This window comes from Arachis stenosperma, chromosome 9 (assembly GCF_014773155.1).
Source record: "Arachis stenosperma cultivar V10309 chromosome 9, arast.V10309.gnm1.PFL2, whole genome shotgun sequence".
In the NCBI taxonomy this organism is placed as follows: Eukaryota; Viridiplantae; Streptophyta; class Magnoliopsida; order Fabales; family Fabaceae; genus Arachis; species Arachis stenosperma.
In genome coordinates, this window is record NC_080385.1 from 164,255,182 (window position 1) to 164,277,617 (window position 22,436).

The window sequence follows — 22,436 nt, forward strand, 5'->3', positions numbered from 1 at the left end:
TTCATTTTTGGCATTTTGTAGACGTGGTTATTCCTATTTGTTTCTAAGAACAATAAATGTGGCTTCTGGTTTCGACTCCTTCCATTTTTCCCATTGCTTTTATGTAATGGACTGAAAGCCTTTGATTTTCTTTGGAATAGGGAACCCTTGCCTTTATGGATGAATTGGGTAAAATAGTAACCCCATTCCTACTGTTGTGGGAGAGAGGCACTACTCCGGGCCCGTCGAGGGAGGGGGTTCAATCCACTTGATGAATATCAAATTTCTCTCTTACTACATTACATAAATATTTAAGAATCCTATAGAAAATACTATTTGAAATAAAAAAAGAAATACAATTTTGTGAAGATTATCTGTTAGTTTATATTTTCCTTTGCAATTTATCATGTTTTTCTTTAGTGCCCGCCAAGTGTTTGTGAAAATTCTACTTGGTAATTTTGAGTAGATTTTCACACCTTGGTTAGGAAATGAGTTCCTAGGATACTAGAGTCATAATATCTGACATTTAGTGACAACTCTTAGGTAGTTAGTTGACTCTTATTTCCATTGACGCTAGCTTTTTTCTGGGTTAATTGGTAAGTTAGCTAGGACTTATGGATCAAAGTCAATTATGCTTACTTGACTTACTTCTCGATGCAAAGGGTTGATGAAGCGAGATTGACTCCTTATAGTTGCCATAGTTGTGGTTATGACGATGATAGGATTCCTTAGTTCTTATTCCCAAGTCAAGGCTCTTTTATGCATTTATAGCATTTTCACTAGTTTTGACTTTATTTCCCTTTTTGATAGCGTTAATTTTCTTTTTTAGCGTTCTTTAGTTCTTTAATCTTTCGTTTCTTGATTCAAACCCCCCTTTTTCCTCGCGACCTAGAATGTGACATCCCCAAATTACAATTCCGAGAGAGATGACTCGAGGTTGAATGACTCTCGATTGATTTTTATTTGAATTGAACTTTGATTGATGGAATTTAATTGCCGGTTTGGACTATGCTACCGACGAAGTGATTCTTGTTTGGAGAAATTCTAAACTGGCACAAATGCCATTCGTCAAGTTTTTGGCGCCGTTACCGGGAAAAATGCAAATGGTGCTATATTCTAGGTTGTTGTGAATATGTTAATAGTGCAAATAGACTTTTTGGTTGTTTGTTTGTTTGCTTTTGTTAGTAGGTTTTGTTTATAACCATTACCACAATTCACCCCCAAGAACCCCAAACACTTATTTTTCTAGTTGCCAATTTTATACACCACCTCATTACATACAAAATCAAAATTCTTACCCTCATGAGCTTAATTGTCAACTCACCTCAAGTTTCATCTTCATGTATGGATCAATCCACACAAGAAGCACTTCAAGTGCTCATGCAAGAACAAAAGGAGTTTCAGAAGAAGCAAGAGCAAGTTATGTCTACCTTAGCAGAAACTCTTGATCGGTTAGCTTTATTGCATTCATCCCACAACCAAGAGATTCTAATAGATGAACGTGAGGAACCAAGCTCAAGTGAAAAGTGTGGAATGGAGAAAGAATTGCAAAATCAAGTAGAAGATGAGAATTTACAAAGTGAAGCACAAGAGGAGGTAATTGAAGAATTGTTGGAGAGTGATCAAGTGGATTCCATTATTCAAGATTTTTTTGTCCAACTTGGTCAATCCCTTCAATGACCTTCATGAATCTCCCTCCATTAAATTTGAAGAAGATGTTGATGTGGACTTTACACAACCTCCAATATTTGACTTGAGTGATGATAAGGAAGATTTAAAGGAGGTTGAGAAAGAACTGGATTACCAAGAAGCGAAGATGCATGTAAAAGAGCAAATTGAGTGGGTTGTAATCACACCAACAAGCTTCTTAAGCCCACATCAATATGCTATTCTAGAAACGGATCTTCAACTTCAAACTCTTGGAATAGTAGATGTTGTAGAGAAAAATGTCAATTGGCAAGAAAATCAAAAGCTCATCAAAGAAGCCAATTCAACATTTCAAGTTCAAATGTGGTGCAATATTCAATCAAGTGGATTTTGAGGGGTGTGCAAGTGTTCCAATGGTGATTCAAGAGGATGTTCATCCAAGTGCGAAAATAAAAATCAACAAGAGGATGAACAAGAGACTAGAGTATGAGATCCAGGCATTGGTTTAAAGAGTCAACAACTATGGATCCTAGTTACTTACTTGGGATTGCTAAAGAGTTTGAAACACTTCATTTGGGACCCCGGAGGTCAAATCAAGAGGAAACTTGGATGGTAATTCAAAGAGGAGTGGAAGCACAAGCCATCATAACACAAGCTTCACTCAAAAATGTCTAACTTAAGGACTTTAAACCAAAGTGCTAGGTAGGAGACACCCCACCATGGTAATATCCTTCTAAATCTTTCCTTCTTTTACCTTTTATTTCTTGAATAATTGATTTTCTTGCTTAGCTTGGTTAGTGCATTTTGATGATAGTTTAGTGTTTTTAGTAGAATAATGTGTCTTTGAGGTTTTAAAAATGTTTTGGGGCTTGAAAAGCTGTTTAGGATGTCATGTTTGGTACCTTAGAAGCATAAACTTTTGTTGCAGAAACAGAATTACACATATTACACAGTTTGGCTAACACAGTTACATGTTGAGCAACTTTTTTCCATTCATGCAAATATTACACATATGAACTCAATCGCATCATTACTCAACATTGAGATCAAAGTTTGCAAAATATCACTAGTAAGAACAACAACATTACAAAAACAACCACAAACAATAATTTGATCATAAACTTTTGACTCCTAACATCCGATTCTAATTTTTCCAGCCTCCAACCTTCTGTCATCTTCTACTCATCATTATAGTTAAGACTTTCTGATTTTGCAGGCACAGCCTCTTGCCCAACATCTGCCCAAACAAACAAACCACACCATCTTTTACCAATTGTCTGCAATCAACAAATGTTTCAATAACCAAATTAGAAGTTGGGGAAGGAATGAAAAATCAGGAAAAACCAACAATTACAGCTAACATTATAATTTGGGCATCCAAAAAAGGGCTTATTTGGGTTGGAATATGTCCCAGACCACCGGAGCACAGGTCGGCAGCCACAACCACACCATTCTGGTACACGCGTAACCTTACTACGATTTTGGGTCTTCGCCCTGTATCCATTACTTGTTGACCGTATCGAGCTCCCACTGGCTTGCCCTTCACCTCCAAACATTGCTTCAGAGCTTCAATGGTGGACCAGAATTATGGGACGAAGGAGAGAAGAAGAGATACTAGTTATAATAACGATTCTTAGCTTTTAGGATTTTAATGGGACCAGGGACCACATTGGGTACAAAATTCATATTTGCCACATCAGCTAGCCGTTGCTGGCTCCAGCGTGGCATTGGAGGTGCCAGATCATCCCTCCATTTGCTGATTTGGCGCCGGAAAGGGTTGCAGGGCAACTATGGGTCCTAGAGCTGAATGTGAGGGATGTTGTTAGGGAATTTTGAAAGTAAAGGACAAGTATGGGTAACTCGCCCAATCTCAGAGACCACTTTAGGATTTTAGTCGTCCAGTTTCCAAAAGCTCACTGCCATGTGGACTCCATAACAGACAGGTTAGTTCCACGTTTGCCAGGTCAGAGTTTTCCGACGGGTCCAACGACCTGAATTCAACGGAAGGGTTAATATGTCCACATTTTATAATGATTAGGGACATGAATGTATTTTCCGTTCCTTGAGAACGAAAATGTCCACAGAAAAAAAAATCAATGACCTATTTGTCTTTTACTCAATTTTAAATACTTTACTTTAATAAATACACAACAAATACATTGAGAATCTAAATTTTACATTATTTTTTATAAATGGTTTTTTTAATTTATAATTTATCGTGTCTTAAAAATACATATTAGCTAAACCCTTATTTTAATAACTAATTTTGATTTTGGGGGTTGATTAACGTCTTGCTGGCCAGTTGGAGAAAAAGATGCCATCCTCATCCCCCGTTATTTAATGCGATAGATTGCGACAGAAAAGTGGAACTAACGGCGTTTACTTTGTCAATTTAATGTTAAATACTCAAATCGATTTCCTCCTTGTTCTTACCTTCTTTAAACACGAAGCTGCTTTAGAACTTAGAAGTATTTTAACTACATCTGTGCCGTTGACCAAAGCCACATTTTACGGTCAAATTAATTGGACATTCAAAAATTTGACTTCTAATAAGATGTGGAAACCAAAAGTAAAAAAAAGCATGTGAGCAACACTCTGTTCATTCATCTACCTTAAAACTTTAATTGCTTCGACGACAATCAACACTACCACAACCAACAATTCCGCATGGCGCCTTGTGTTCCAAGAATCCCAGGTCTGAAATTCAACACTGGCAAAATGACACACACTCTAGCACTGCAACTATACATTAAACTTAAAACATCCACTTCCAAAAAACAATTAAACAAAGAATGGATGACATGGATAATCACAATGCAAATGGCCTCAAGTTCACAATAAAACTCTCAGGGACAAAGACTCCTACTTATACAATTTGTTTACAACAGTCATCAGCAACATCGACAGGTTACGACATCCAGACACGTGTACGGTCTTGACTTTTCCTCTGTCTCCTGAGGTGTCGGGAGCCGCTCCATGTTGTATACGCTGCTACTTCCGCAGCAGAAATTGTATACATTTCTAGATACTCCTTTACTAAATGGATGCACTCTTTCAGGAATTCCCCTGCAAATGAATTGATGAATGGTGTGCTTAAGAGAGATATCCCAAGAAACATAAACCACCAACATACAATTATTAAAACAACTAAACGCCAAGATTCGATCTATTGAAAATACTAAGTAATGGAAAAACAAGGGACTATAGCTAATCTAACCTTAGATAAGGAATCCGTCTTCTCCTTACAAGTTCATAAGTAGTCTGATTTGTCAAAATAAGATAACTGCAGGGAAATCAAAACATCAGTGATTGTTATAGTCTTTAACCTGGATGCTCAACTAAACAGTGAACATGATGAAGACATTGAACCATAAAGTAAAATTAAACCTAGAGCTTGCATTTGTTTCAACTTTGTAGAGAGTAATACTGTAATAGAGCAATACATGTAAAGGAAGATAGTAACACGACATTCACTTAGCATAGTCTATATATAATTATATATATGTATGCTGTAACATACATACATAGACTATTCTAAGTGATTGCAGCGCTACTAATCTTCCGTATGTACTGCACTATTACTCCTTACAAACTATTTCTTTAAGTAAGGAAAATATATCACTTTTTTATTTTAATTAAAAAAAATCAAATAATTAATCACAATCTTAGAAGAACTTATTCCCAATATTTTAGCAGAAGCTACAGGAATAGCTTCTCGGATATAAAAATTTAGTCTTAGCTCTTTCAAATATATAAAAAATTTACAAGTTAGAGAGTCACATAGTTTTAGTCTTCATTTTGTAGAGTTAAAGATATTAAACCAAAATGAGAAGTGAGAACCACATGCAGTCATATTAAACTGGTGCACTGAAAGCAAACAGAAGCCGATGTCCCATCCCTCCACATGAAGATCAGATGCAAAAGACATCAGAAACAATTAACTATTCAACATAAAAGAGCATGGCACTTTAGAAACAGTAAGTATACATGAAGATCTAAACAAATGCAACCAATGCAAAATACAGAACTAGAAAGACAAATATTTACCTATGAAATAGAAGTAGCAGAAGTAGAAAGATAAGAGAGATTGACAAAGTGATCAACAGTACTATCATGATTGCATCCCGCCACCTGACAGCATCATAAAATCATGCTCTAATTTCAGATATAAAGGGAAAAAAATGTAGATTGCACGAGCATTGTGCTTCCTTCCGTTTGGTTTTTTGCTACTTTCTTTCTTTTTTGTGTGTGTGTTTTGGGGTGAGATGGAATCTGCATAGATAATACGTGACCCGCCCACCTCACAGTCACAAAGATTGGGCTGTCACTTACATTCTTGCTTTCCCTCTTGAACAATTTAACCAACAACAATTATTTATCATCTTCATTTTAACGAGAGTCTGTATCAGTATAAAAAAATATTACTACTAAATAAATCAGATATCATACCAAGCACTTTTAATGTGATCCTTCAAGTATGAAATATATAAGATGCCAGTCCAGAGGCACAACGCTGTCTCTTCACAAAGGTACCACCTAAAGTATTTAGACATTAAGGAGAAGGATTCATAACAAGGAAAATATAGTTACAATACTTTAACACATATATACATAAAACAACTTAATAGAAGTAACTCCTTTGCATCATGATCACATATCATTTATAACATAGAGAGCACAGCCTTAATATTCTCAAGATAGATAGTATCTTAAAGGGTAAAGTATACTTTTTGTCCTTAAAGTTTGTCAAAAGTTTCAAACATACCCCTAACTTTATTTTGTTTCAAGTTTGTCTCAAAAGTTTTCGATTTGCATTAATTATATCCCTATTAGTTAAATTTTCAAGAAGTTTAAGACTAATCCACTAATCCAGTAGTAACCACATCTCTTGCATTCAAGTAAAATTGATTGCTTAAGGAAATATTATTTTAATCCAATTAGTAGTACATATAACTCAATCTGGAGAAGAAAGCACCTATATTTCAAAATAAATAAATAAATAACGTGACAATGAAATGCTTAAGTTCACTATAGATTTCCAAATTCATCCAACACATTTCTTACTGGTCTCTCTCATAATCAGCATTAAAAAATGATTAACAAGTACATGTTGCAGCTTCATTATTGTAACAAATGCCATGACTATGAAACAGAACAAATCAACGGCACTTTACTGAAAATTTTTAGTGATTCCATTTCCAGGTCAATGATTCTTCAACTAAATATCCTTACTGATATAAATACTAATATCAATAAGCTAAAGATTTGTTAATTGTGGAAGTTCTTATCTCCATACTAGCTAGCTCAAATTAAGTGTACAATAGAAGAGCTTCAATAACGGCATGCAAATGATGAAATTACATATAATTGACTCACCAAAATCGACAATGATTGCCCTGCCCAATGCAGTTACCAAGCCAAACACAATGATGATCAAACTGAAGAACACACTTGTCACAATCATGACAGTGCTTTGATCGTGGAGGCTGGATAATGGTCATGAAAGGGAAAAAAAATATGATTGAACATCAAATCGAGTGTTACATTATTGGAACAAAAGAAAGCAACTGCAAGAGGTGAACAGTTTCTATGCAACGTAGGAAGTCCTCATGCGCAAAAAGTGATATATAAATCAAATAAAACCATTTTATATAGTGCAGCTAAGTCCACCTTTTTTCATTTGTAATGAAAAATTTGTTTACTCATTTTTGTTTTTTTGGAGCATACATTCCAGCAATGCAATAACACAAGTATTTACATAAGGTACCTTCATTTAATATGTCGTAATACATACTATATATCATTACCTGTTCCACGTTGCAGTAGCTGCATGTCCATGTTCTGCAAGACAGAGAAAACCCTAAATAATTTTGAAAACTTAATTAATAGAGCATAAAATTAAAGATTATCTAGCCAGCCCTATCTACCTGATTGTTGTTCCCATAGGATACAAGTCTGCCACTAACTTTGACCAAGTTGGTGTATTATTTCCTGAAATATTTTTTCCTGCCTGAGTTCCCTCGACAGCAACAACGAAACTCCCATTTTTGCTTGAAGCCGGTAAACTTTGCTTAAACATGACAAAATTGACAATAATAGTTAGGTGAGATCAAATACATCAATTTTCTTCGTATGTCACTACATAATAAACCTTTGAAGAGGATGAAAACAATGATAAATTACTTTGAGGCTTCTGATGTCTTTCTGTATAGGACATTTCTCTCAGTAACAGTCATCATGGCATCAAGGACATAGCTGTACACACAAATGTAGCATATGCAAAAACAAAGAAGATCAGGAAGATATAAATATAAATATAAATATCACGTTTACACATCATAATCCACATCCGCTCCATCCAACGGAAGAAAATAGTTGTGATGTTTACCCCGGAGAAGAAATAGATGTAACAAAGTATTGTATTAAAGTAACAAAGAACAGCAGCAAGTAACAAGCAGTGTACCTGACAGAAAAACCAAAAAAAGAAGAATAATAATCATAAAATAAAAAATTGGAAAAAATAAAGACACCTCAAAAGTACATCAAAGCACAGAAACAGACATTCATGCAAAACAATACGTAAATCTAGAAAATTATTAACTTCTACTAATTATTCAGACTTCCAGCACACTTCTCATATTAATTGATGGAAGTGCAGAAGGAATCTGTTGCTATCCATCGGCCATATTAGCATTAGAAAAGATGTATCAAGAACAGTCACAACTATATGCTTATTAAATGGGAAAATACTATTTGCCTCAATGATTTGCCAAAAATTCAATCTTTACAAATTCTAACACCAATTTTAACTGCTATGCATCTTGGACAAAGTATAATGCCAAGTAGTCTATCCAAAAAAAAAAAAGGGAAGTATAAGGCCTAGTAGTCCTTCTCAAATTGGAACATTTGTTGGAAGCAAACAAAGAACCATTGATAGAGGCACTACATTTACTGAAAAGCATCCTCGCTTGCATAGCTAGATATTAAATAGCCTCAAACAATGGGTAGGTCCCTGCCAAAAATGTCTTAATAGCTAATTCTCAGCCTCATATTTCTATGCATCCTTTGCTTAATTTTGCCCCCTTTCAGATCTAAAGTATAGAATACTTCCATAATAATATAATATCCATATAAATTCATTAACCCAAATGCACATTTATCACTTTGCTTTACTTTGCCAGTCACAAACTCTCGCTATGTGCAACTCATCATCAAAGCTATCCTCTCTTTCAAAGGTATCTCACTCTATTTCATTTCATTAGATGGTCTATTGAACAAATCATCAAGTACAAATAATGTTCCACTAAACCCATTAATGTTCCACTAAGTTGAAGCTTCAGTATGGTAAAAAAAAAGATGCAAAAAATAGAATACAGTGACTTAAAAGTGGGAAAAAAACATACATCGGTTCCTTCTTAGTCTTTTCTATCAAATCTCCATCAATTAAGAAGAGAACGCCAATATAAACCAAATGGACAGTCACCAAGACCAACTTCACGCACAGTGCAGACCTCCGAGCTGAAATTCAGTGACAAAATTCCAAAATGCACAAATAAATAAAAAAAATTGCATAATTTTTGTTAGGAAGACACATAAATGAAAGTCAGAACAGTTCGGCAACAGCATTCACCATTCAGCACGCAAATTCAGATAAAACAAAAACTAAGCTAATTTAAACAAAAAAGAAAAAGGAATTGCAGCAAACGCACCAGGGTCAATGAGGCATGGAAAGAATCTGAGGCAGCGATCCATGGGTTGATCCCAAGGGGAACGCATAGGGCGGCATATACCAACGATCGTCATGAGACTAAATTAAGAGCAGAGCCATGTGAGAATGAAGCGATTCGCATCAGAGAGTGCTGGTTCGGTCTTCGGTGTTGTTTGATTCCAGGGGAAAAAAATTTCTTGGTAAGAACCGATCATTCCCGAGAAAAGCAAAAGAGAGAAAATGGATAGTAGCAGTAAGAAGTGATTTTGGATGTCGGATTTCGATCTTAAATTTTTTATTTATGTTTTTTTATATTACATAGGTGTATGATGTATATCCAAGGTTGCGAGAACCGGACTGGTCAATAAACCGGTAAAGTTACTAGTTCAATGGTTTACTGGTTCGACCAAAGTTCAACAGGGGTTCAACTGGTTTACTTAAACATAAATAAAATTATTAAAAAACCTATATATAATTTTAAATATATAAATTTAATAATTTTTAACTTAATAAAATTCAAAATTTCACAATTTCACATCATAAATTATTCATAATTTAATATTAGAAGCTCACATACAACTTCAAACATCAAAATTCGTAACTAAAAACAACCAAAACACACAGTGAAAAACACATAATGTTCTACTTTTAAAAGAAACATTAACAAACAAGTTTTCAACTAATCAAAGACACAACTCATCAGATTTTCCTTATCACAGCAAAATATTGCCAAGCTGGATCAGATTTTTTTCGAGAAGAACCAGTTTGGGATTCTTAAACAGCATTGACAGCATTGTCTTGTGGCGGTTGATCACTTTATGATTGTTCCATCTTTAATATACAACAAAAACAACCATAAAAAAAAGTTAATTCAGCAAACAAATTTGACAGAATCATGAACAAAATTAACTCAAGCAAACAAAATTAACTCAGCAAATAAAATGATTCTAAGTCACAGCAAACAAAATTTAAAATCCAACTAACAAAAATCATGAACAAAATTAAGTAATTAACCAAACTAAATGATTCCTACTTCCTAGTCACAGAAGATAAGATATTCAGAACCAAAAATCATGAACAAATCAGAAATTTCAGAACCAGTAATCACAAGAATGAACAGCAAAAACTCAGGCTAGAATACACAAATAAATACTACAAAATTATTCCAAGTCACAGCAAACAAAATTCAAAATTCAGCTAACAAAAATCATGGACAAAATTAAGTAATTAACCAAAATAAATGATTCCTAGTCACAGAAGATAATATATTCAGAACCAAAAATCATGAACAAATCAGAAATTTCAGAACCAGTAATCACAAGAATGAACAGCGCAAAACTCAGGCTAGAATACACAAATAAATAAATAAATCCTACAAAATGGAGAAAAGGAGAATACCTACCTGAAGCACGAACAGAATGAACAGAGATGTCAGCGGCGAGGGAAGGTTCCAGCTATCGGATGAAGGCAGAACGAACAGAGATGTCAGGCGGCGAGGGAAGCACGAAGAAGTGCTTGACAGTGACGGAGGCACGGCGAACACGGAGAGAGCGCTCTCGAACAGAGGAGACGACGTCAAGCCCCTGCGACGGCACCGAGCTTCCAGACGCGATGTCTGTACATGCGACGGGGCTTCGGGGTTGAGGTGGTTGCGGTGGTTGACGTGGCTGTGGGGCTGCGGTGGCTGTGGCCGGCGGAGCTGGGTCAATGGGTGGGTAGGGATTGAGGAGTTGATTTTTTCTTCCAATTTCAGAGAGGAATGGGAGCTGTGGGGCATTGGCGACTTGGGGTAATGGGTAGTTGATTTAGGGGTTTTTTTGTATGTAAAACGGTGGCGTTTTGAAATTTGTAGCCAAACTGAAAACTTTCTAAAAAACCGGTCGGTTCAATCGGTTCATCGGTTAACACCGGTTCAACCGTTTCTCTAACCGTTTTTTGCAAATAGGTTTATATGGTCAATCGAACCGGTTTGATAACCAATTTTTCGATTAATCCGGTTGAACCAGATGGTCCGGTTCGATTTTCAGAACAATATGTATAGCAATCTTGTGTTGAAAGGGAATTGGGGAAAGAAAGAGAGAGGGTGCGCACTGCGCATATTTTGGGAAACTTAGCGTTGTGTTCTGTCTTCCACTCTATAGCAGCGAAGGCAAGGTGAGATTGATGAGTGAGACTGTTAGTTCAATTTTTCTTTTCTTCTCTTTTTTTTCTTTTTCGTATTGTCATTGTTATGACTGAGGGAATTAATTCAAGTGAGTTAACCCCTATGTCCAAATCATTCATGATTCAACTATCCTCCTATCTTGGAGCAGGTTAAGTATCCGTGGACAACTTGTTTAATTGTTGAGGTAAATAACTAAATATTAATTCGATATTTGAAAGATTTTAGAGTTAACAAAATTATATCGGAATAATATTATTGATAAAATAGTTTTTGAAGAATTTTAAAAATTGACAAGTGTATTTTTAGACTTGTCGAATCATTTTCTGTACGAGAAGAATACTAAATTGACTATCGAATTTTGATGATATGACATATCAAATAGCTAATTTTAATTTAAAAATTAAAAACTCTTAATTCTTTTGCCTGGTTTTTACTAAGCAGAAAAATGTGCCTCCACCTCTTCTCTCACTATTGTCTGCCACTAACCTCCACTTTCACCTCCACTTTCACCTCCAAGCTCCTCCCCTCTAACTCTTGAAATCACTGTAGAACTGTCGTCGCGTGCCTGAGACCAGTCCGAAGAGAATGTCGTCGTCACGTGTTTGACCTATTCCGAGGAGAACACCGTCTTCACGCACCTGACCTAACCAAGGAGAACATCGTTGTCACTCCTGACCCAACCCGAGGAGAACGCCATCTTCATGCGCCTAAACAGAATCATCAGAGGCAAAATCGTTGTGTCAAAGGCAGAAGCGTCACCTTCTTCGTCCCGTCAATGGATAATCGTCTTCATCATCGTCCAGCAAGATCATCAGAGGTAGAATCGTCTTCGTTGTAGTCCAGCCTCCTTTACTGCCTCTAACAAGATTGTTCTTCATTGTCGTCGTCAACCTTTTTTCGTTTGCCGCTATTCCTTTTGGTAAGCCAGCATTTTCAAATTTCATCTTTTGAATGTAAACAAAATTAAAACTATCTTGTGCTGAATTTTTATTTATGAGATTACTGAATGCTGATGAATAGAATTTGTATTCTTGGAATTGCTACTGAACTAATTTTTTATTATTCCTCAATTTTTATTTTTGGTTTTTCTTTGTGAACTTTTTTGTTTTGTTGTTTAGCTGATCTGATTGTATAATAGAAGCACAGTCATTGAGAGGATCATAAGTTGAGAAGGATATGGTTCTGATTTTTAAATTAGTAGTGGTAGTGGTGCCTAGAACAACAATAGAGGATGAAGGAGAGACCGTGGAAGGAACGAGATGAACCCTCTTGTAGAGGATTTTTTATTTAAATAAATAAAATAAATGTTTTAATTACTAAAATAAATAATTATAAAAATAATTACCGGAATTTGTTCTCTAGCCTTATCTCGTTTACAGTGTAAACGAGATAAATATGCACGTATCTCGTTTACACTGTAAACGAGATAAGGTACATGCGCGTGACACATGTATATCTCGTTTGAGTGTAAGAATCCATTACTATTGTGCACTCAGCGCGTAAGTTCGTTGTCTGAGTTGAAAAGTTTGATATTGAGCAACCTTGGTGGCACAGGGAGAAGAGAGATCGGAAGGGTGGGATGTAGGTTACTAGTACTGTTGATAATGGAGTTTTTCAGTTTCGACTATTTAGGCTCCTCGGCGACGACCATGTGCGACTCATGTTCGATATCCATGGGAGAATCATGGCAGAATAAGTGACGGAGCTTTCCGCCAATGTTGGTGATGTTGGTGGTGGTGGTTCTGTACACTCGATATTTGTGCAGGATGACCCACTTCTCACACCACCACCGATTCAGGCTGCCATACCAGTGGAAGACATAGAGGTGGGTGAAGAAGACTTCGACGAAGAGTATGTTACGGATAGCAACGATAGTGATTCTTTTGAAGATGATGATGAGGATGAGTTTGTACCGAAGATACCGGACGAGACATCGTTGCGCTATGTTCGCCCCCCCACCCCATCCACCCCCGATTCCGGCACTATCAGATGTACCAAGTTACTATCATACATTGAATCTAGACACCATGCATGAGAAATTTCCTATCTCCAACACCGGAAAAGAGGATTACAACCTAGACGGTGGGGTTGAGTTTCGGGTCACATATTCAAATGCTGAGATGCAGTAATGTAGGGTGTGAAGAACTACAGTATTCGCAGAAGTGTTGAGTACCAAGTGGTCGAATCGGACCGATTAAAGTGCCAGTGCATTGTCGTCAAGCTGCAAATGGATGTCCATGGAGTCTCTGTGTTGCTCTTCGACAGAACCTCGAATATTAGTGAGTTCAAGTTTAATTGAAGTGTACTTACTCATTTATGATTGCTATATGTTGAGTAGTTTCCAACCATGGATGTTTTATTTCATTAGGGAGGTCCGGAGGGTTGGTGGAGCGCATACTTGTCCAGCACCCACCATGTCCCAAGACTATCGACAATTGGATAGCGGCCTCATCTACAAGGTCATCCTGCCGTTGATACAGTCCAATCCATCCGTTAGCATCCCTGTCCTGTAATGTGCAGTCCGGCAGAACTATCACTTCAAATCCTCCTACAAAAAGATCTGTATGGCAAAGTAAAAGGCAATTGCACAGATATATGAAAATTGGGAGGAGTCATATAACAAGGTTCCGAAATTGCTGCAGGCACTGCAGAGTTGTTGTCTCGGAACTATTTGTGAGCTCAGGGGCATACCTTACTATGTATATATAGGTGTCCTCCAACCTCATCTCGTTTACAGTATAAACGAGATACATCCATGTTTATCTCATTTACGTTGTAAACGAGAAAATGTTGGGGAACGGATTTCGATAATAATTTTTATAATTATTTATTTCAACAATTAAAATATTTATTTTATTTATTTAAATAAAAAATTCTCTTGTAGAGGTGGGTAGCTTAGGGCAAAAGAATTGGAGAATTTTTTTTTAGTTTGTAATTGTTAAATTAATTATAAAAAATAACTCAATAATTAGCTAAAGAAACATATCATGTCATTAAAATTTGGTGGCCACCTTAGCATATTTCTCGTGGAAGATGTGCTCAGGTGAGTCAAGGGACACGCTTGCCAATTAAAATCTTTCAAAGAGCATTTTGTTGATAACATTATTCAGGTACTATTGTATCAGCACCAAAATCTTTACTTCTTAATTGTTTTTATTTTTTGGATAGAGTAGTATTTGGGTAGTTCGGATCAAATTCTAGTTTAGTCTCAACTATTTTAAACATTCTATTTTAATCTTAAAAAGTTCTAAACATATTAAATGTTGCTTTACCGTTAAATTTAACTCGAATAATTAATGAAAAAGTTTTTACATTAGTGATCATTGGTTGGTCAATTTTCTTTAGTATTGATATGAACATTGTACTGGCTCTTAAACATGTTTATTATTCGTGTCAAATTTAACTATAGGACAATATTACACCTATTTGAATTTTTGGGACTAAAATATGACGTTTAAAACATTAAGGACCAAATTAAGATTTAGCCCAAATATAAATGACTAAAATAATATTTTATTCTTTATTTTTTAAGTCTGGAGAGTATTTCTAATAATTTCTACTTATTATCTTCTACATCTTTAAATGAGTAATTACTGTTTTTTAATTATAATTTGAATTTAGTTAATATGTGCTCTTAGGACACATAATAAGACTACTATTAATAAAAAATTGTAAGTTTTTTAATAAATATAAAATAAATGCATTAGAAACTTGAATTTTATTAATTTATAATCTTAACATGTGTCTTTAAGATTGCGTTTGGAGGGAGACTGAAATTGAGAGGATTGGAAGACAAAGACAATATTTATATTATTTCAGTGTAAAATATATTCGACTAAGTTATGTCCTAATATTATATTTAGTTTAAGATAAATATAAAAATTGATGAGTAAATTTGTAATTTAAAAAGTTAAATGAAGATATTTTTAAGAATAAATGTTATTAAAGTTTTAGTCTTCGTTTTTTAAAATTTTAGTCTATTGTGTTCTTATTTTTTAGAGGTATTAAAAAATTTGAAATTTTGTATCCTCACACTAAAATTTTAGTTTTAATCTCTAATCACTATATCTCAATTTTCTAATTTCAATTATAGTTTTCGAAAACAAATACTAATACTAATTATTCTTAAATGCTAATACTAATTACATCATCATTTAAAGAAAAAAATTGATAAACTAAAAGCGTATTAAAAACGAAATCGCGATGAAAAAAAAAACAAAAACATTTAAATGTATGAATGGATAATCTGTTAACAAACTTAGCACAATAACTTTTCAAAAAGAAACATTACTATAATTTAAAAAAAAAAATAGCCATACTTAGCGCAATACTTGATTTATTTAATTGATATTTAAAAAAAATTATAGAATGCACCTACATGACAAGTGCCATGAATTGGCAAGCCTATTTTGTATGAATTTATAAAAAAATAATATAATATTCAAATAGAATGATATTATTATTTTCTATTATTAGAATAATTTTTTTTTGTTTTTTATCTATTTGTTTAAAGGACAAAATATTTTTTCATAATTCAAAAAACTCTAACCAATCTTTAATAATTTGATAAGTTGGTCTAAAAAATCTTTGTAATCGATAATATCTTGACGTGTTAGGTATAAATACTATATGAATGTCACATAGAGGCAATTTTTAAATATATTGATAATTTACCGACTCAAGTTTCAGGAACCTAGTGATCGACCTAAAGAGTAAGCACTAGTTCACTTCGGTAGAGCACTTTCAGACCAATGGACAAGTCGAAACAGCAAACAAAATCATACTGGTTGGGCTAAAACGCCGAGTACAAAATGCAAAAGGAACTTGAGCTGACAAACTCCCTCAAGTGTTGTGGGCATAGTGGACCACCCCACACTCCACAACGAGAAAATCACCCTTCCGACTTGCTTACGGAATGGAGGCAATGATTCCCATAGAAATAGATGAAGAAACACCTAGGGTCATATTCTACAACGAAGGAGTCAACCCCCAAGCGCAAAAGGAAGAACTCAACCTCTACCTAGAAGTCCGAGAAAGAGCTCGGATTAGAGGGGAAGCCTTGAAGCATAGGATGGCTCTAAGATACAACCAAAGGGTGATCAAAAGAAGCTTTGTCACCAACGACCTCATCCTGATCCGAAATGATATCGGGACGCATCAGTCAGACAAAGAAAAGTTGGCTGCAAACTGGAAAGGACCTTATAAGATAACTGAGGTCCTAGGCAAAGGTTATTATAAGGTGTTCGACCTCCAAGGGCGGGAGCTCTCGAGGTCCTGGCACGTTTGTAACCTGAAAAGATATTATAGCTAAAAGCCTTGAACTAAGGTGCACTCTTTTTCCCAATGAAAAGGGTTTTTTAATGAGGCACCAAGACAAGGGCTAGAGACACTTAAGCCTTTAGTAACTATCTCTGTAAAGGAATTTTACACATTAATAAAATTTCTAATCTATTTATCTTTTTTCAAAGTTTTCTATTTCAAACGCCTTAATTTAAGCTTGACAAACCATAAAAATCATTGCCCGACCTAAAGTGGTTAGCAAGATGAAGCGACGAGGTACAAGTTAATGTAGGAAGTTATACAAGCAACTCTTACAAAATGATCTCCAAACAAGTCGGATAAAAAACAGAGTTGCGAAACTAACTTGAAAAGAAGCTGACTACACGAAGTCGGAGCCAAGAAAGGAAATTAAGGAAATTAAAAAAAGTATTACAAATTCTGAACATTACTTAAAAGTTGAAAGAGCAACTAAAAGAAAAAGTAAAGTGTTCACAAAGCCACTAGCTATTAAAAAGTTCTAATGTTGAAAACCCACATGCCGGGTTACCATAAAAGACTGACATAAAAAAAGAGATCATGACTTTTCACCCATGAGGGGACCAAGCTTCTCTCCGGTCACAACATCTGCACCTTCAGCCGAAGAAGCCGGAGGAAGCATAGAGACCAGAACGACCAAAATTACCTCAGGAGTAGCGAAAGAGGTTTCCACCACAACTTCTTTAAATCGGGCCTCTGAAGAAGAGGTCGGGTAAACTTGGGGACCTGAAGTCTTCGGGTTGGGAAGAGGCCCCTCCTCATTAGAATCAGGGGCAGGGACTATCTTCCCATCCTCCACCACATTGTTAGTACTAAGCAAGGAGAGATCAAGGTCGGGAGCCAGGACCCTAACATGGGCCTTCAAATTCTCAAACATCTCATCCATGCCCGCAGCGGCTGACTCCTGGAAGCCAGCGAGCTCATCCTTCAATCTCTCCAGCTCTTCCTCCCGGGCCAACCTCTCCCCAAAAGTTCGGGTATAACTCTCCTGGTACTTTTTGGCCTTTTCTTCGGCCAAGGCGGCAACTGCCTCTGACTTGGTGGCTCTTTTCCGAGCTCTCTCAAAGCCGGCCTTCAGGGTTTTCTGCTTCTTTTCCAGGTCCTTTTTAATTTCACTCAGCCTCTCCACACCTTCCCGAGCTGTTACAAGGGAACTGGTGGTAACTTGAATGGGAGAGTCCCTTAGCTCTTTAGCCAGCTGGGCACAAAACCCCACAGTCCGAAGTCCACCACGTGCTAAGGTACGGATATGGTTTTGTACTGCCATGTCGTCTATACTTACAAAGTGACAAGGAATGAGGTTCTCTTCCGCCCAGGCAAGAGCATCGAAGTTCTTGTCATAGATTCTCTCCTCCCCATCCACCCTCTGCTTCTTCAGAGTGGGCTCCGTAGGAGAGGGAGTAGAATCAGAAGATATAAGTCAGGACAAAGGAGTCGGGATGTCCACTTGAGGGCCAGAGGACCTGGTTCCGGCCTCTTCCTAGGGGAAGATCGGACTGGGATCCTGGTCTCTTTCGGAAACGACCCCTCCCCGACCTCTCTCTGCTACTGAAGGTTTCGGGCCGCGACTGTCTTCTTGGTGTTTCTCAGAAACTTCATGGAAGACTTGGGAGCCATACTCTCTTCAAAGTAAAACAAAGCAACGTAAAAAAAATGGCAAGAATGAAAGTGAAAATTCAACAAGTAAACGAAGGGGGGCTACCAAGGTCGGCTTTTAGAAGGCTGGGATCTCCCAAGTATCTTTTCATGTCCAAATGGGGATCCTGGCCCCAAGTTCCCAAAATCAAATCCACAACCCCCTCTCTGTATCATCTAAATCAATTAGATCACACCTAACGATGTTAAGGGTATCTTGCCTGTATAGGGGAAAGGGGGGCTCTTGGTTCTCAGGCAGGAAGAAAGGTTGGGCATCCACAGCACTCTTGATTTTAAAAAAGTAATTTTCAAAGTCATGGAAAGAATCGTTAAAGATGGAAAAAGCCTTCCGACCTTGAACAGCTCAGAAGGATATCCACTCCGACTTCTTGGTGAAACTATATGGTTTGGTGGCCACAAAAAGATAAAAGAAAACATTCAAAGTAGGCTGAACATCTAATTCTCTACACAAGAGCTAAAACATTTTCATGAAAGTCCAGGAGTTCGGGTGCAGTTGAGAAGGGGCAAGGTTAGAAGATCATAATACCTCCATTTCAAAATCGGTAAAAGGAAGTCGGACATCAAGTCGGATAAAAAAGCAATGATAGGCATAAAAGAAAGGTTGTTCAGACTCCACTATAGGAGAAAAATAGACTCTCTCCTCAGGATTGGGTGGTTCTAGAACATAGTTCCTCTCATCCTCCCTATTCTCACAAATTCTATGGTATCTACGAAATGCCTCACAATACTTTGTCAGTAACTAGGACACAACCTAAAACAGTGCTATCTACCCAAGCTCGAAGAGCAGGGGGAACCTTAGTCGACATATTCAAGATAACTTTGCGAGACATACACGCTATACCTACAAATGAAAAGTAAAAGAAGGCTGTCACTAAACAAGACGGATGTAATTTAAAAAAAAAAAGAAGTCGGGCAAAAGCTGCTAAATCAAGATATATCCAGCCTTTTCGAAAATTTTTTCCTACCAGCAACAAAATGGTGCCCCTTCGATACAACATTAAGTACAAAGAGCACATCATTAGGGGCAGCATAGTACACAAAAGACAACAGCAACACCAAAAACAAATGAAGAGGCTTTCAAACAAAGGAAAGACTTTCAAAATCATTTTAGACGTTTCCTACTTCTATAAATGCTTCGCATCAAGCTCACAAGAAAAGTAAAAATAGATTTCCATTAAAAAGGAAAATGCAACAGCAAAATAGCAAGTCTCATACAAAGCATAAAAGAGAATTTGAGGGAAAAAAGAAAAACCAACCTCAAAGAAGACTACGAAAAGAAAGGAAGAGCACGCTTGAGAACAGCAAAAACTCGAACAATACTCACGCCAAAACAAAAATTCTTCAAGAAGCCAAGAAACGAAGCCTTGAAGAAGCAAAGGGGATTGAAAGGATTCAAAGAAGTATTTTCAAAATGATCTTTCGAAAAAACAATGAAGGAAGGAGAAGAAGAGATCGAAAGTCCCTTTATAAGGGGGAATAAATTAGAAATGACTCTCTCACACCTCTTTAAGTAAACACGGATCCCCAGGAACAGCCACCGCACATTAATCGTCTGTCATTAAAACCCCATCATCGTTCAAAATTTTAAACACGTTGGATAGACCGACGAGCCCAAACCCAATGTGCATAGCAGAGGCCACGAGATGCTTGAGCATGACCTTCAAAAAAAGACGAACTCAAGCAAGGGCACTGTTCATACCCTGACCCAATGTACAAAAGACAGGCCCAACAACACTTAAATGGCCACAAAAAAGGTGGACCTCATGATAAGTCTGACCTCTTTGAAGAGGTCGGACAACCGACTCCAAAGGGCAAAAGCCCTACTTATTCGGTGCAGACAAACTGCTTTCTAGAATCTCGGCCTCATTTAGAAGGTGAATCTTAACAAACTCCCAAGAAAAAGGGAGCGCTTATCTATCAGAAAAAATAAGATCACTTCAATAAAGGTGGTTAGCAATTCTACTATAAATATACTCGCACCCCCAGGTATAACTCACGTTCTAATCTACTAAAAACCTGCTTGAAGCCCTTGTTAACTTAAGTATCAGAGTCTCTTTCAGGTACCACCCCCAACCTCTTCACGAGGAGCTCGGACAGGCGGAACCTCGGTACAATAAGTTAGACGTTGCCACACAAAGGGATCTAGACCTAACGTTCAGACCCAAATCAACGTTTCAGGTAACCCCCGGAATACAAATTAAATTTTAAAATTCAAATTTAAATAAGATGTGCAAAGGGTAACTATTAAATTGAGATATAGAATTGGTAGATTTAAACTTTATATTATCATCATTGAAAATTTTAAATATTATTATAAAAATCTAGATATTTTTTTATCTTATTGTTCTTAAATTATATATTATACTGTGTATTTGAAGAGTTTCATTTTTTTGAAATAAGTGTGATATTATATATTTTTTTGGATACAAAGGGATAATGAAGTTGAAGTGAGTAACAAAATTAATTATATAATAAGATACAAATTTTTAAATTTGTTAGAACACTTGACAAATTTTTAGTTTCAAAATAAATTTTTACTCTGTTTTTGAATCTTTTATTTGATTTTTTATAATTTTTTTATTTTCTTAATTAATTATAATTATAATAATTCATCACAAATTTGTGTTTCTAGAGAAAATTTATCAATCATAAAATATAGAAGACTTAATCAAAAAATTAAAATATGTTAATTAATTACAAAATAAAAAATTATGAATTGTGCTTTAATTATGTTGTAAAATACAAATTAGGACTATTTAAAATTAGTTTTTTACCATTAATGTTAACTTAAATTATAATAAGGTAAAAAATAAAATTATATATAATAATTTTATTTAATTAATTATACTACCGAAATCATTCGTTATTATATCCCATTTATTTTTATTTATTGGTGATCTTTAATTGTCTATTTTAAATAAAAATTTGAATTGATTGAATTGATTTTTTTTAATTAGTAATATAATTATTGTGACATTTGCTTTGTTGAGAAATATTTTTTAATTTATTTAATCTGATTAATCATCTCTTTCTTATTTTATGCTAATTTAAGCAATTAAAGTTAATAAATTTTAGAATTCTTGCAACTTTTTATTCAAATAATGTATTTCAATTAATACATTAATACAATTTTAATATTTATATGGCATTAATAATAATAATAATCTCATTTCAATTAATACAACTATATGGTTTTAATCTCATTTATCCAAATAAAAAATAATAACGACAATAAATGAGATCACCGTTATATAAGTCATTTAATGTGAAATTACTGAATTTACGATTATAATTAATATATGTATTGCCCATAAATATATTAAGAAATAATAATTTCCTAACAATCTTCCACTTGGGCTATACATATATATTTTCCTATGATAATCACATCTTATAAATTATATGTGCACATCTGCATATTATTTCTCTGATTACTTTAATAATCTGGTCTGTCTTATATATTAGTTATGAAATTACCATAGCTTTTATCACATTAGTGTCACAACGATACCACGATGATCGCCATATTAAAATACTCAATCACATAAATCAAATTTGGATGAAAAAATTTAGAAATTACATGCAAAAATAATCTCATGCATACCTATTTCCAACTGGTCCAACTTGAATAACAATTTTATTTTATTCGGTGACAGACTCAAATGAAACTACAACAGCAACGCCCGGGCTCATAGCGACAAATGATGAGTCTGTAGAAGAAGAAGAGAAGTTAACAGACTCATAATGAGAGAGAGAAAGAGAGAGAGAGAAATTTACCTAGAGAAAAAGGACTCGGTAGGAGAAAGGTGGCAATGGATTCAACAGCGGTAACGGGATAAACAGCGATGGCGATATGAGCTGTGAAGGAAGATGGGAGCTGTGAAGAGGTAGGCGCCGATGGGCTCAGCCACGACGATGGGCTCAGCCACGACGATGACGGGAGCTATGAGATTTTTTGTGAAGAAG

At 35.6% G+C, this 22,436-nt stretch overlaps 1 protein-coding gene across 5 annotated transcripts; it reads right to left on the reverse strand.

The window, feature by feature from the left end:
* Window positions 1-3,852: 3,852 nt before the first annotated feature.
* On the reverse strand, window positions 3,853-11,135 carry LOC130948754 (protein S-acyltransferase 10-like). 5 transcript variants are annotated; one of them, XM_057877614.1, is made up of 12 exons: window positions 10,737-11,135; window positions 9,336-9,495; window positions 9,030-9,144; window positions 8,015-8,089; window positions 7,810-7,881; window positions 7,554-7,691; window positions 7,434-7,467; window positions 7,003-7,112; window positions 6,076-6,162; window positions 5,674-5,757; window positions 4,844-4,909; window positions 3,854-4,692 (listed from the first exon to the last, which is right to left on the reverse strand). In XM_057877614.1, exons 2-12 carry the CDS (start codon window positions 9,427-9,429, stop codon window positions 4,518-4,520), a joined length of 1,050 nt encoding a protein of 349 aa, XP_057733597.1. In that variant the 5' UTR covers window positions 9,430-9,495; window positions 10,737-11,135; the 3' UTR covers window positions 3,854-4,517. The 5 variants fall into 5 exon arrangements, with proteins under 5 accessions (XP_057733599.1, XP_057733597.1, XP_057733598.1 ...); XM_057877615.1 differs by having other exon boundaries at window positions 10,733-11,135; XM_057877612.1 differs by having other exon boundaries at window positions 3,855-4,692; window positions 9,336-10,165.
* Between the last annotated feature and the right edge of the window lie 11,301 nt (window positions 11,136-22,436).